This window comes from Rhinolophus ferrumequinum, chromosome 17 (genome assembly GCF_004115265.2).
Source record: "Rhinolophus ferrumequinum isolate MPI-CBG mRhiFer1 chromosome 17, mRhiFer1_v1.p, whole genome shotgun sequence".
Taxonomy (NCBI): Eukaryota; Metazoa; Chordata; class Mammalia; order Chiroptera; family Rhinolophidae; genus Rhinolophus; species Rhinolophus ferrumequinum.
In genome coordinates, this window is record NC_046300.1 from 49,665,579 (window position 1) to 49,681,130 (window position 15,552).

General features: G+C 40.0%; 1 protein-coding gene and 1 non-coding gene across 2 annotated transcripts in view; both read left to right on the forward strand.

Moving 5' to 3' along the window:
- Positions 1-15,552, forward strand: part of CACNA2D3 (calcium voltage-gated channel auxiliary subunit alpha2delta 3) — an 841,437-nt gene that overhangs the window by 252,722 nt on the left and 573,163 nt on the right. Inside the window, 1 exon segment of the mRNA XM_033132710.1 lies at positions 10,441-10,500. Coding sequence (XP_032988601.1) covers positions 10,441-10,500 — 60 coding nt within the window.
- On the forward strand, positions 11,731-11,838 carry LOC117037349 (U6 spliceosomal RNA). The gene has a single exon (XR_004425498.1). It is a non-coding gene; the product is annotated as a U6 spliceosomal RNA (small nuclear RNA).

Here is a 15,552-nt window from a genome sequence, read left to right on the forward strand (position 1 = left end):
CTTAATCACCGGATTGGCTGTCATTGTATTACTGGGTCTTACGGTGATATTTTGCAGCACCTGCCTACCTTTATTTTCTCAGATGTTCCTCCTGAGCTCCAGCTGCCTCTCACCATCCTTGGATATCTCCTGGGGGCACTACTGGGTAGTGGTTAATAGCACCAGAGCTAATTACCTTTACTCCACTTTCACCCTCATTTTCTAAGTCCTGTTGGCCTCTGAGTCTTGCAGGTTCTCTTTCCTAAAGAGCTTTAGCATGCCTTCTCTGCAGTCTTTCTCTTTATTGCCTTAGATTACCTTTTGACAATTTTAAAAGTCTAGATAACTTTAATAATATTTAACTGCTTAAAACTCTCCAGCCTCCTTATTTCCCACCCCTACGCGATGCACGAAACTACCTGTAATTGCCTGGCTGTATCATGTTCTCTTTTGCCTTTGGGCCTTTCACTTGCAGTTTCCTTATCCTGGAATGTTCTTCCTCAGTTTTCTGGGCTAGCTCATGTCATTCAGGTGTCAACATCGATGAGACGCCTCCATGTGCCCCCGTAAGCCAGGTCTAGTTGACCCGTCAGTGCGCGTCCGTAGTATCCCTTGCTTCCTCCTCTTGGGACTTTTATCACATTGAGTTGTGGTTCTGTTGGTTGATTTCCCTCCCTAGACTGTAACATCCTCAAAGGAAGGAGATGCATCTTATAACATTTATATTCCCAACCAAACACAGTCCCTGGAACACACACGATACCGTTAACATTTGGAGCATCGGTCGTGTTCTTGGTACTATTTTAGCGTGAAGCAAGTTGCTGTTTTATTGGAGGTGGCATGGGGATTGAATCTTAAAGGAGGAGTCATTTAAGCAGCAGAATGAATGATAAGGGGTGGGGCAAACATCTGAGGATCTGGGAAAAGAACATTCTAGGCCAAGAAAACAGTAGGAGTGGAAGAGACAAGTACATGGTGGTCTGGGACCAGAAAGATGTCCGGGAGTCTGCTGCCTGTAGGGGAGGGGATGAGCTGAGGGTGCAGGGCCGGATCACGGGACATGTGTGTCATGGTCACCATTGACGGGAAGTCACTGGAGGGTCTCAAAAGGCAAACAACGTCAGAATTATTCTTGAAAGGCTCCTTATGGCAGTTGTGTAGAGAATGGACTGTAGGGCATGGAGCGGAAGCTGAAGACCTGTTGGAGTGTGGGGATTCCGCGGGGAGAAAGCTGTGGCTCTGCTTAGGGTTGTAACAGGGAACAGGCAAGGTGATGATACAGGTGGAAAAACATGGGGCATTTCTGGAGGGATTGCCTGTAGGACTCACTGACGGATTCGGAGATTTGTGGAATGAGGGGCATTCAAGCGAGTGGTTTCCCTGCTCCAGCCTCTCTTTGTTTCAGGTTTATCTCTTTGTATTTATTTTTTAACACTGCTACCAGATTAATTTAAAGATGACTGAAGTTTCAGAACTGATCATGTCACTTTTATGCCCATCAGACTTCAGCTCCCATCCCCACTGTGCACAGGACGTGGTCTCCCTTCGCCTTGTTCCTGGCCCTTGCTCATCTGAACCTCACTGGCCCCCCTTTTAGCACCTTTGCCCCCAACACCGCTGACCTTCCCCATCCCAAACCACCTGCTACTCTGTAGACACATGAGACTTCTACCTGGAGCCTTTGATGTTTGTTCTGCTATCATTTTGCTTGGCCACTTGGCTGACCCCCACTCATCCTTTAACTCAGGCTCACTGTCACGTCAGTTGTGAGACCGTCCCCACACTGGGGCCCCGGGCCCTGACAGGGTTATCTGCTCCTTTCCTTGAGTTTTCATAACACTTGAACCTCCCTGCTCTTTGGTTTCCCCATGTGTCAAGTTGGGATGCTATCTGTGCTTTCCTGTACAGAATGGTGGTGAGTATTTAACTGGATTAATTGACTGAAGCACTTAGAACAGTTTGGCACTACCATAGGAAGCGGGAAACCCACTAACTGTTCACTGTTATCACCTTATACCACCTCCTGTGATAGCCCAGGCCACATTGTCTTATTTCTTGCTTCTCCTCCCAACTGAGCTTTGAGAGTATAGGTGAGCTTCATGGCCTGAGCCTCTAGCATGATGCTTCTCACGTACCTGCCATTGTCATTTTCATTGACAGTCAGAAGAGCTAACATTGATGGACATTTACTATGTTTTAAGAACTTTTGCCCAGAGTATTCTCATTAAGTAGCTGGAGCCAAGATTCCAAGTCAGGCTGTCTGACTCCAGAGCTTGCTCTCTGGACCAACATGGTGGTTCTCTCCCAACCTGAAGTTACCTGGTAAACATCTGGATGGATGCATAGAAGGAAAGCATATAACGGAAATTGAAATAGATTTTTTTCCTGTATCAAATTTACATAAAAATCCGTTTTGAGTAGATAAAGTGTGAGTGAACATGGGAATTGTTCCACATTTTTCCAAGTTCAAGGAGAAAGGTAGTTTTCCTTTGCTGGCCATGGTTGGGGCCCCAGGGCTGGGAACTGCCTGCCACACTTGCCATCCTGCCACACTCTGTCCTGTTCCATGTCTCACAGTGCCATTCATCAAAGGAGCTGGCTTTGGCAAACAGCTTAATTTCTGTGATTGTGCCATTCTGAGGACATCAGTCAAACCTTTCGATAAAGGCCCTTGCCTCATTCCATTTTCAGCCTCAGTGATCACAGATTTTGCTGCTGAAGCTGAAAGAGAGTGGTGGATTCTGCACACCAGTCCTTAAGGAGCAGGTGCATAGCCCCGTGTTTGAGAACACAAGGTGTGGAGGCCTTTCCTTGGCAGCAGAATTCACTTTCACATAACCTCCATGTAACTGTGAACTCGAGTTGTTCCAAGTGCTCCCCATATGACAGCCAACTGTGGCAGGCACAGACTCTGTGAAGTTTCCTTGTTCCAATCAAGCTGTTTATGCTGGAAAATCTCATCTCTTCCCCTGCTCTGTCACAATAATATCTTACACTTGTGTGGAACCCTTTAGGAAATGTTTTGTGTGTACATTCTCATGAAATTCACACACATAGGTGTAGACTAACGATGATATTTTTTCAGTTCATCCGATAAGAAAATCGAGATTCAGGGAAGGTAAAATTTTCCCAGAGTCAAGCAGCTGGTGAGTAGGATGACCTGATTCCAACCCTTGTCCTTGGGCTCTGAGACTGTTCTGATTCACCGGGACCATAGTGCTTAAAATACCAAAAGCTGCTTGAGAGCCAAGACTCCATGATGAGTCTTGGTGTCCCCCTTAGTTCCTGTTGCTGTTCTGGTTACTTAGTAGGTTCTCCAAAAATACTTGTCAAACTAAACTGAACAAAAGTGATGGGAACTTGTTGCCACCAGAAATGGAAGCTCTCTGTAGGACAGACTATCTCACCAACATGCTCATCTTCTTCACTTGGCTGTGCCTTATCTTATCTATCTTATTTTAGGCAGATGTTCTCATCTTCCATAGCTAAATGGACAATACCTTCAAAACTCTGCCTATTGTGGGTTCCAGTCAAAAATCTCTGCGTAGGTCCTGGAGAGGATGTAAGTAAAGGTTAGAACAGAATTTTATTCACCACTGTCAGAGCCCTCAGTGATAGATGATTTCCAGTGTGTAAAACAAATATTTATCCTCAAACTGACATAATGTCATATTCATAGTCTTGTCCATCCTGACTACCCTCTTGGGAAGTTCTTGACAGTTCTATTGCCCACAAAGGAATTAGTTCAGACATCTCAGAACTGAAGGGTCCTGAGGAAACTTTACAAGGTTTATGGTTAAATGGCCTTGATTTTGATAATCAACTCTAAACCACTCCCAGGAGGGTTACATAATCAGAAGACCGTTCTTTAAAATGCTGAATCACTTGGACAAATTACTCGGGCTGAAAGATAAGGTTGACTTCTCTTCCTATCTCCTCCCCAGCTGCCTTGGGCCATGAGCATCCCTTTGAGCAATGTTTGGTTGCTTCCATCTTCAGTAGCTCTGCAAATGTTGCACATTGGCAATGGTAGCCTTAGATGTAAGACTAGATTAGATGGCTTTCATTTGGAAATAGGCCATTCACGTTGATAACAGGTATTAATTTAATCAGCCTGAAATTGATAACAGGTCTCTCCTGTGGAAACGATAGTTGGTTATTGATTGTGGTCCTGTCTTCTGATGTAAACTCCAGGCTTATTTTGTCCTAAAAGACTGGGATAACCTCATGCAATCTGAAGCAGACAGAAAGAGGGAAGAGAGCTCCTCGCATACACACAAGATGTGTTTGCTCTATTGTTCTGTTACCTGCTTTCTCTGGAAATTTTATAGATTAGTTTTTAGAATCCACTTTGAGATGTTTGCTGTTTTTAAAGCCGAAGCAATCTTTGCAGCTTTCAGGCAGAAGGTCATTTTATACAAAATGGTCATTCATGTGCTACAAAGCTTATTTCTTCTCAAGGAACAAAGAAATAATGAAGGCTCCTTAGAAGTTGGTTTTTTTTTTCTCTAAAGAACAATCATCTTGATAGTTGGTGAGTTATTTATGCCATTTCTATTGGAACTGAAAAGTAAAAACATTTGTATCAATAAGGATTACTGAATATTACTAAGCTCTCAGATATGACTGCAGTTTTAGCATTTCAGGATGGAAGGGAAAAAATGTCTTGGAGTTTTTCTTGTCTAATTGTGTCCATCTCTCTAGGTTATTCCTTTTGCTCTGGTTTATTGCCTGATGGTTACCTCGTCCATGAGAGGGCCTCTGTGTAGGTCTTTGAGATCCAGCTGTTTCCAGAACTTTTTCTTGCCTCCCAAACTTTGTTTGCAATGTTTCCATAGGCTGGAACACACTTTTAGCTCCTTTCCTTCTTCTGAAAAACCTCCTGTTCTCTTGTAGGGCTCAGCGTAAATGTCACTTCTCGGAAGCTTCCTGGACCACTGTTAGCATTCTTTGTCACTTATCCCTTTATGTCGAAACAGCTATTTTCCTTTCGTGTGTCCCTCACCTTCTGTAAACCACCTCATGTTGTTTCATGGCTCACTGGTGCTATGAGTCCCACACTTTGGGAAATAATCAACTGATAACTCTAGCTAAAAAAGCACCAAAGATTAATCTACACTATTACAGAGTGATAGAAACTCTATCCAGAGGACAGAAAGGAAGGGATTTCAATGACAGAAGGAATGAAAATGTAAATTTGAACATTTACTCTTTGATTTTTTAACTTAATGGTGGGTTTTTTTTTTTTTGGTTGTTGTTGTTTTGTTTTTTTCTGACCATTCAAACAAGAAGAGTGTTTGAAATTAGTCCTGGGAACAAATCAGTCTCATTTTGTCCAGATTTCTGGAGACATCTTTTGATGTGCTGATGGCATTTAGTGAAGCTAGAGATTTTTCATTTTGTTTCTGGGATCACATGAGTTTGAAATCTGTGACTATAGAGAGGATTTGGGTTTCCTCTGTTCTCACCTGTGTAGAGTTCAGCATGCAGAGTTCAAGCACTGCCATGAAACACGATGCTAGGATATCTTTAACCCAAAGTACATGCTGGTTGGCGAAAGGTGTAACTTTTACTCCATCAAATTGTAGTTTTTAAAACAAAAGCCACTAAACCTAGTGTAAGGAAAAGATGAATGATGCATGCACACTGGGTATGGTTGTGGTGGTAATTATTACTTCCTGATAACGCCTGTGGTTGTTTTTCTATGCATTTGGCTCTTTTGATTTGAAGGAAGACTCATATGATCTCCAACTCTGGTATTAATGGCAATTCAAAAACTAGCTCCAAGTTAATTATCAATGCAGCTAAATCCATGATAATGATTATAAATTTTTTTTTTTGAATCCCCTGAGTTGAGCTTAAACATTCTTTGAGAAAGAATTATGTATTCATTCCAGAAAAAAAGGCAGTAAAAACCCTGGTATGAGTATTAAATGTTGTTGCAAAACATTAAATGAAAACCACTAAACGATATTAAGTGCTTTGAAGTCTTCCAATATCCCATTATGACAGTTTTACAAGCCAGCACTTTTTAGTTTTATCATGAGAAATAGAAACAACTTTTTTCTTCGCTACTCCATATAGTTTTTATATTTGTTTTGCTTTAAGACTTTTAGTCCATAATTGTCCGCTCCCCTGTCCCCCGAATTTTAGGGATTTTTATTTAAATTTTTTTCCATTTGTACACAATTTGTTCATTCTGACATAATCAGCAGGAGTCCAGTAGTAAGTTATTTTGGTTGTGTAATCACATTTTCCATTACCTTCCCCACCTCTCACTGTACATTTCTTTCTATCTTTTCTTCTGTTAAGCCAAAATGACCAGGAACAAAAAGATGAAATACAAATAGAACAAAAAATCATTTTCTTCTTCTGGTTCAATTTTTAGTTTGACTTGGTGTCCTATTTTCTCCCTTCTGGACCATGACAGAAAGTTTGACCTCTACGATGTCTTTAACCCTAGTGGTGATTTAAGTGTTTTGGGGGAGGAGATGGGAGACTGTGCATTCTGCAGGGTAGTAGGGAAAATGTGGGGTCATTGTGACAAGAAATGAGATGTGATATTAAATGCAGTGTTTTAATATCCTTGTCTCCCCCTTGGCAGTTTTGCCTTCACTTCAGCTATAAATACTATCCATGGCCCATGGCTTCTAGCATTTCTTATCTACGGAGATAGCTTTTGTTTGTATTTATTTCAAAGAGGAGGAGTTACTTAGAAATATAAAAGTCAATGAAATGTACATCAACTCATGAATTACAGCTTTTGAGCTTTCAGGTGCTTTGTTCCAATTCCAAGATGTATATTCCAGTATACTGTTGTCATTTTTGTTGAGTAAAGAAATATTTTGGCGTTAAATGGGGAGGGGAAACCGGTGGACAAAACTGTTTTTTCTTACCTCAAAGCTCAGTTTTGAATACTAGTCTTCAAAGCCATTTTTATTTCCAGTGCTCAGTTTTAATTAAAAATCGCAGTCACAATTTTATAATTTCATTGGCAGATCCAAAAGGGGAATTCATACAAGAGAAAATCAACTTATTAAAAACATACTGCCTTTTTAATAGGTACAATAAAATAGCAGTTTTCCTCAGGTTCAGTGGCAGTTCCTTATATAACTAAAATATTAGCACATTTAAATTTAGTTTTCTTACCTACAAGTGATAATCAAACTTATTTTTAAAACACACTTAATTTGAATTAGATAATAAGGATATTTGTGTAGGAAAGAGACATTCTAGGTTGTTTTCTACTGGCAAACAAACATAAGAGTTGGAAGTTGAGTGGTCTCGCTTTTTTAAATGATGATTCAATTTATTTTTGTTTTATTAACCGTGGAAACTTCTGTCCCCAGGACTCTGTTTTAGGCAGATTTATAGCACATGATTTTCTTCTTAGATACTATTTCTTTTAACCCGTTTATCGTTATAAGAGTGTTTCAGAGGAAAGATCATCTATCCTTTGTTCTTTCTAAAAGGCACGTAGTTCTTGAGGTACTGCTATTCATTACTGTAGTGTATAACAGCTGAGCCTATTCTTGGGGGTTTTCCCCCTGAATTATCCCATAAAATGTAGGCCTGTCTCTCATGGCATCAGAGAGCATGTTGGGATAACCCCATGGTTGACTGCACAAAGAGCATATCCTTTCAAAAAACCCTGTTCCAAAGTATTCATTTGTTTTACATGAGGCAACTATTATGTAGCTAACAGTTGACTATCTTTTGCTGAATCATATTTCCTAAAGCTTAGTGGTGACTATGATGGGATGGTATCTTCGTGGAAACAAGAAATGTGTAAGATAAATTAAGTTAAAAAAATCATACAGCAAATTTAACCTGAAAATCAACATAAAAACTGGTTCAAATTTTCAGGTACTCACTGCTCCACACAGAGAACGATATTCTGGCTAATCTCAGTAATTAGTGCAATTTTACTGAATTGTTTCTAGTGTGTTACCTTCTGGTACTCCATGTGTTGTATTACAGTATTTGTGGTTGAAATATATTTCATGTTGTGTTATATTTGAATGTTATATGGTATGTACGATAGACATATACATACATACACACAAATGTAAATAAAATGATATATATGAAATGCATTTCATGCTGCGCTCTTTCATAATAGTTTCAGTATGCCTATCATTTCCATCTTGTTCTCTTATTTGTTGGTCCTACACTGCTTTTTTGTTTTTGTACATTTACAATTCTTCACTTTTTCTAGTATTATCTGTCCTGGTTATTGTGAAATTTTATTTTGTTCTTTTGATCATTTATGTATTTCATTGACATTTATTCTCTGGATTCTCAGAATGCTTAGACACCATGAAAAAGCAACTTCTATGTGTTTAAGTAAATACATAATCAAATGCATGACATTTTTCGATAATGTAAATATTCAGACATGTGTAATATTTATGTGCACTCTATAAAGCTCAATATGTAACTGATTTTGTTATACATGCATAGACATTCTAAGTCTGTTACAAAAAGATTAAGAGAATAAACTTTCACAAATACGTAGATCTCTTGTACCCCTGCCTGTCAGTCGTCTGTTAGGGTCCACAGCAATATGTTTGCAAATTGTATCATGTGCTCCCTGGAGGCTGACAGGCTTCATGGACTGGCTTGTTTCCAAGAAGACCACGATCCATTGAAAGCTGACCCAGTGAAAGCTTGGGGCCAACAATTTACATAGATGCTGTCTCTCTTTATTTTTCTTTCTCTATTTCTCATCCTCTCCGTTTTATGCCTCTCTTCTGTAAAGTATTTCATATGTCTCATCGTGAAAATACATACGTACACAGGTTTGGAAAAGATACATGAGAGTTGAAATACCTTGGAGGGTGGATGGAGCTCATTACTCCAGGCGTCAGGGATGCGGTCTGGGGTAAGTGGTGGTTTTAGCCATTGGTCCTCAAACCTCAGTGGCATCAGGATCCTCTAGAGAGCATGTTCAAACAGATTGCTGGGCCCACCCCAGAGGTTTTGATTGTGTAGGACGGGGATGGGGCCTGAGAATATGCATTTCTAACAAATTTTCAGGTGAAACTGCTGATGCTCCGGTGAGGGGGAGGGCACACTTTTGAGAACCACTGTTCTGGGGTCACTTTATCATGTGTCTGGGATGAGGAAACTAGGCCCAGAAAGGAAGGGACTTGCCCAAGATCTCACAATTGTAAGGGGTTGCATCAAGGCTAGAATTAGAACTAGGTCTTCTGCCTCCGGCCCTGTAATATTTCCTGGAGTCTGTTCTTTGATTGACCAGAGCAGGAGAAGTCCCTTCCTGACCAATCTGACCCCTTTCAGGTTCCTGTCTTTGTATAGCACTGTCTCTGGCTGGCCTCTCTCTTTCATTGTATGGCCTATGGAGAGAGAGGGCTTCAGTGCTCTATACTGGAGCCTAAAGTTATTTAAATATGTTTCAGCCTTTTCATTTTTATGTCTAATTTAATAATTATTCATGGAACATTTGTCTGTGGATTTGTGATCATTTGGAGATTAATACTAATGTCGTAATTTTTTGAAACAAGGCCTATTAAACTCAAGTCTGTATTCCAAGGAAAAGCAAGGTAAAGGCAGCGGAGGCTGCAAGATTAACAATGGAAAAATAGAAATGGTTCAAATTTTTACTTACGTCTAAAGGTTTTGCTCTTAGTTCTATGAAAATTCAGTGAAATATTATTTAACTAAAGGAGTTTTCTGCAAAATCTCCTAGCCTATATTTCATGGTGGGAAGTAATGATAAAAATGACTTTGGTGATTGAATAATTATTAAATGGGACTTCATGAAGTATTTTTCATAAGAGTATGAATTGGTTGGATTTAGTTGGCTAATAAGAATAGCAGTTGTGTATTTATGAGTACTGCTTATTGATTAATTTCAGTGATTTTCTTATTGGGAGGCAGATTTTCAAAATGACATTGATGTACCATAAAATTCAAATAACTGTCACCTGATAATTACATACTAGAACTGGTTACAGAAAGAATTGACCTTGAATGATTGAGGGAATTAAAATAAGTAGTGTTTTCCAAACCACTGGGGAAAAAAGTTAGCCCACTTAAAGTTGGACTCAATTCAATTCAATAAATCTTGACGAAGGGCCTTCTCTACCTAAGGAATGCATTTTTCTAGGTAGGTTTTGGAATCCATATAGGACCTCAAGGGTCAGTGTCTTTAAATTGTTACAAAAATGGGTATAGAACATGTATGCTTTATACACACATAACAATAAATGCTTTTTGGAAGAATGTTTTTTTTGTGGAATGATGAAGGCATAAACTGGATTTTGACATTGATGTTATTATTTTCATTTTTATGGGAGCAAAGGCACGACTCACAGTGAACATGCCATGATATAATCTGTCATTTTGGGGCAATGGAGAAACCTCAGTCTTTTCACGTTGTTGAAATGGGGTGCAGACCACACTTGTAATCCTTCATGTCGCTTTCTATATTTTCAGCGTCTTGTGGAGGCTGCAGAAGAAGCACACCTGAAACATGAATTCGATGCCGACTTGCAGGTAACTGATTACCATTTGAGTTCAGTTGTTTCCTGTGTTTGCTGCCAAAGGAGAAATGCTAGGTATACCAGGAATACCGACCGGGCTTTAGGGGTTGAGAAAGAAAAGCTTTTCAGGAGGGGCTACAGTGGTGAAATAAATGTGCCTGCTTTTTGATAAGGCGGGATAGCAATCCTCAACCATTTTCCACCACGACACTTACAGTGGCTGATCACACATGCTCACATGCATGTAACCAGATTTTGATGAACTCCTCCCCAATCCTGGGGGAGTTATTCAGTCAAGTGTCAGTAATTATCAGAACTCTGAATGGTAAATTGATAAGACAGATAGCAGGATATAGACACATCTCTGGCTGTATTTTAAGTCATTGAAAGCAATGTTGTGATGGGTCTAATGTTGAATTGACTGTTAATTATATTTAAAAATTAAATCATTCACAGATGTGGGGTTTGAACATCTACTTAATAAATTTCTTTCACTGGATCCCGTATGTAATTGTGGCACACCTGTGTCTGGTTGAGAAGCCTTTTGATGTTGTCTTATACATAGAAAGCATAGTAAAAGGCAACAAGTGAACTGAATAATATTTAGAAGTTCCTCTGGGTCCCGACTGTATTGTCATGTTGAGTTCTGTGGCTTGCCTCACAGCAGTGCTTTGATAGAATATAGCTTTTTTAATGGCATGTGGTCACATTTTTCATTTACATGGAAAAGATAAAGACAGCCATAAATCTTCAAGCACACACACAAAAAAAGATGGTGATACCTAAGATAGCCTGTGGCTCCGTCCCATGGATGTACCTCTTGTCATCATTCCCATCTATATTTTTTGCCTTCTGGATAAAAGAATGAACAATCAAATGGGATAATTGAGGAAAGCGTAACACATGGAATATTTAAAAACCGTATGGTAAGAGCAACCAATAAGCAGGCGTGTTGCACCCCAGGGCAAGCCCACCTCCTAACCGGAAGGAGCGAGGTGAGGAAGCGATCTTCAGAAGCCAGGGGTAGTAGCTCTATGGAAAGGGCACTTGACAGAGGGGTGCAGTCACCCATGCTGAGCTGGCAGGGGTGGAATTTCAGGGGAAGGTACCCTAATAACTATCTCTGGCCTTTGATCTCTTTCTGGTACCCACCTTTGGCTGAATCCAGCTGTTGGTGTAGTTGATTTGATTCAGCTTCCTGAGACATCGCACTGGGTGGAGAAAGGTGAATAATGGGCCTGGAGGGCTCGGCCATGGCAGCACACATACTAAAATTGGTATGATGCAGAGAAGATTAGCACGGACCCTGCGCAAGGATGACACTCACGTTTGTGAAGCGTTCCATATTTTTTGAAGGGATTAGAAAGTACAAATTGGTACTTACAAAATAGTCACGGGGATGTAAAATACATTATGGGGAATATAATCAATAATGTTGTAAAGACTATGTAGGGTTCCAGATGGGTACTGGACTCATTGGGGGGATCACTTCATAGATTATATAGATGCCTGACCACTGCGCTGTACACCTGAAACTGAAGTAGAATAATACGGAATGTCAACTAATTAAATATGTATGTGTGTGTATACATGGTCACAGGATGTAAAGTACAGCATAGGGAATATAATCAGCAGCTTTATCGTAACAGCTGTATGTGATGTCAGAGGGGTAGTAGACTTGGAGGGCAGTTATCAGTTTGTGAGTAGTATAAATGTCTCATCATTATGTCATTTTGTAGACCTGAAACTAATATAAAAAAATAAAATTAAAAAGACTTAGGAAAAAAATAAAAGAATGGGTCCAGAGGGGAAGTAGAAAATATCAAGCCTACCACCTGGGTTCCATTTCAGGCATAATACCCAAAATATGAAGCAAATAGAGCCAGGAATGTAGCAAGCACAAGAGGTTCCAAGGGAAGGTGGAGCCGTTCGGGGGACTGTTGGTACCACTGGGAGGTGAATGAGGAGGCCAGCCCAGCTCTTTGAGCAGAGCAGAAAGAGAAGGAGCACAGGAGTCAGCTGGATCTATTGAGAAGCACCTTGTCTTCCTATAGCCACAACCATGGTGTGGCTCCAGGAAGATCCAGGGACCATTTACTGGTCACACTTGACTTTACTGTGCCTCCTTTTCAGAGGGTTTGCACTGTCTAGAGTGGGCCAGAGGGATTTAATGAGGCATCAGGAAGCACCTTTGTAAATGTGAAGATTGGGAGGACCTCTTGAGTTCATTGCCAAGGGAAACTGTCTCCCTCGCCTCAGGATTTCCTGAAGCCTTTTCAGGAATATTCTGGTACTGTATGACAGAAACTCCACTGAAATCAACTTAAATTAGATTATAACGTTGAATAAAATAAGAATCCAAGAGTCCGCTCTGACAATAAATAAACAGATAAATACATAAATACATAAATAAACGAGAAGGGAAAGTTCCTACAGTTGAATGTCAACTACTATAGAAGAAACGATGTAGTTAGAAAATTATGGTAACTGATTCAGACAAGCGTCTTCCATGGGTGTAAAACTAGCAAGTGAGTTTGATGAAGAACAGGACGTTGACAGTCTTGAAGCATCTACCCACAAATTACTTATTAGTTTACTTATTAATTAAAAGGGGAAAATAGAACTTTATTGTGGAGAAAAATTGCAGACATCTTAGGTAATCAAAGTTAATATCATCAGTGATGAAACAAAGTCAATGTGACGACCAGAAAGACTACAACATCACTTATATAGAATTCGTTCACAGTGTGTCTGAAATGTATAACCCGAGTTTAATTGTAATCAAACATCAGCGAAATCTGGATTGAGGAACAGTCCACAAAGAAACTGGCTGGACTCTTGAAAAATGTCAAGGTCAAGGAAGACAAAGAAACAATGAGGACTTGTTCCAGACTAAAGGACGTTAAAGACACATGACAACTAAATGCAACGTGTGATCCTAAATTGGATTCTGAACCAGAAACAGAGATTTGAATATGGACTGTCCACTTAGATAATAATATTGCATCAATGTGGAATTTTCTGATTTTGCCCCTTGTATTGTGTTTCTGTAAGAGAATGTCCTTGATCGTGGGTTTTTCTGGACCAGACAGATGGAATTCTGTTTGAATTGGAGTCTGTTTGAATCCATTGGTCCAATAGGAAGGAGTGAATTTGCAGGAGAGCCAAAAAGATTCTTGGAAGTCAGGACTGTTTGGGAAAATGTGGTGTTTATGGCTCATATAGTTAATTTTATTCTTAGAACGGTTGTCTAATAAAAGTAGGTGGGCAAGAGAAGGAATGATTTAATTGACTTTACGGGGTTTTTATTCTTCAACAGAGGAAAAATGATCTGTGGTTTAGCTCAACTGACCTCGAGCTGCTCTTTTTTTGTCTGTCTGGAGCTATTGTTATCTTTCAAGAGTGTTCTGACTTCTTTCCCATTATCAAAGCTTTACAATAAAAATCCTGGTGTAGCACAACTGATTCCTCGTCAAATGTGGTGCTGTAAACACGAGTGCAGCATCAGCCTCTTGAAAAAAAATGGAGAGGGAGAAAATGAGTCTCCGCAGTATTATAGCTTTTGTCCTCTTGTGAACAAAGAAGTGGAGCCCAGTTTTTTCCTTCCCAGTCGTGTGTTCTGTATGAGTACATGAGAAATAGCAGAGGCTACAGCTGTGGTAGGAACACATGAGTAGATGTTTAAATAATCAGTCAATATTGCAGAGTGTCTTTCACTACCTGGCCCTCAGACCTCGGTGAAATCTTCTCTGCGTCAGAGTAAACCGAGTGCTCTTTTGTGGAAACCTGTAAGAGGGGGCCTTTGAGAGAATGGATGTGTATTGAAAACTGCATGTCTGCTCAGGTGAAGGCTTTGAAGCTGCAAAGCATCCATGCTATTAAGCGTAAGTCTGTTAATAGCTTGGGTGTCAGCCCATTGCTATTCCTGGGGTAGCAGGTCTGTGTACCGGCTCTGAGTTGATTGCTATGATGGTCCATTAGAGCTGATCAATTGTTAATCTGGGTTCCACTGACCTCTTGGCAACCCCTGCCAGTGGATTGTTTTTATCAAAAAAATTTCAGACTACCATCTGCTCACCGTGAAATAATGCTGAGGAGGGCCCCGCACTGTTAGCTCAGGAAGAGCAGAGGGAGCTGGGAGTCTATTTTCCTACAAGGAAAAAAAAAGTGTACATATATATATATACACACATACACACACACACACAGTGTATGTGTATATATGTGTATATATGTATATATATTATACATATATAAGTGTGTGTATATTTATATATACATATATATGTGTGTGTTTATATATATATATACACACACACACATATATATATATACACACACACACACACACACATATATATATATATAGTGTTTTTGTGAAATTTCTTAAACGGTGTAGCTTCAAGTTATATAGGCTTAGCCTCCCTCAAAAAGAAAAAACAGGATGTATCTGCCCTGTTACTTTAGCTTGGAGTCTTTGTGTTATTGCACCATTCACACTCGTGTGCTTTAAAGGGGAAGGATTTGATTTTTCATTGGTAGAATCATCAAAAATTACCAAAAGAAAGTCATGCCTCCATTGTCAGAATTTTAGTTTCCATTAAAATTTCCTCTTATGGTCTCTCCAGAGGTTTAACTCTTCCCCCAGGGGCTTATGGCCTTGAAGTCGGCAGCCCCTTCTGTAAGTTCCTTACATATGGCAGGAGATTATTAGTTCCTAACAAAAGCTATATTAGGCAAGAGGCAAAATCCAGCCTTTGAAGGGTAGCATGTGTGAGACCGCCCAACACAGCGTCCCCCACAGACCCCAGAGTTGGCTTGAAAGCGTCCTCGTGGACCCTGGTGGCAGTTCAGCCCGCTGGCCTGTCCCCCTTTATGATGGCCCGTGGATTCTAGAATGGCCTTCTCCTCATTTTGTTCTCTATTCCCTGATATATCCATTTGGGTCATTTTCAGTTGTAGTTGATGTACACAGAGGCCTTGTTAACATGACATCTTCCCTTTTTTATTTTATGCTTTGAATTAACGTAGGTTTTTAATGTGAAGCCCATATGAGATTCATATT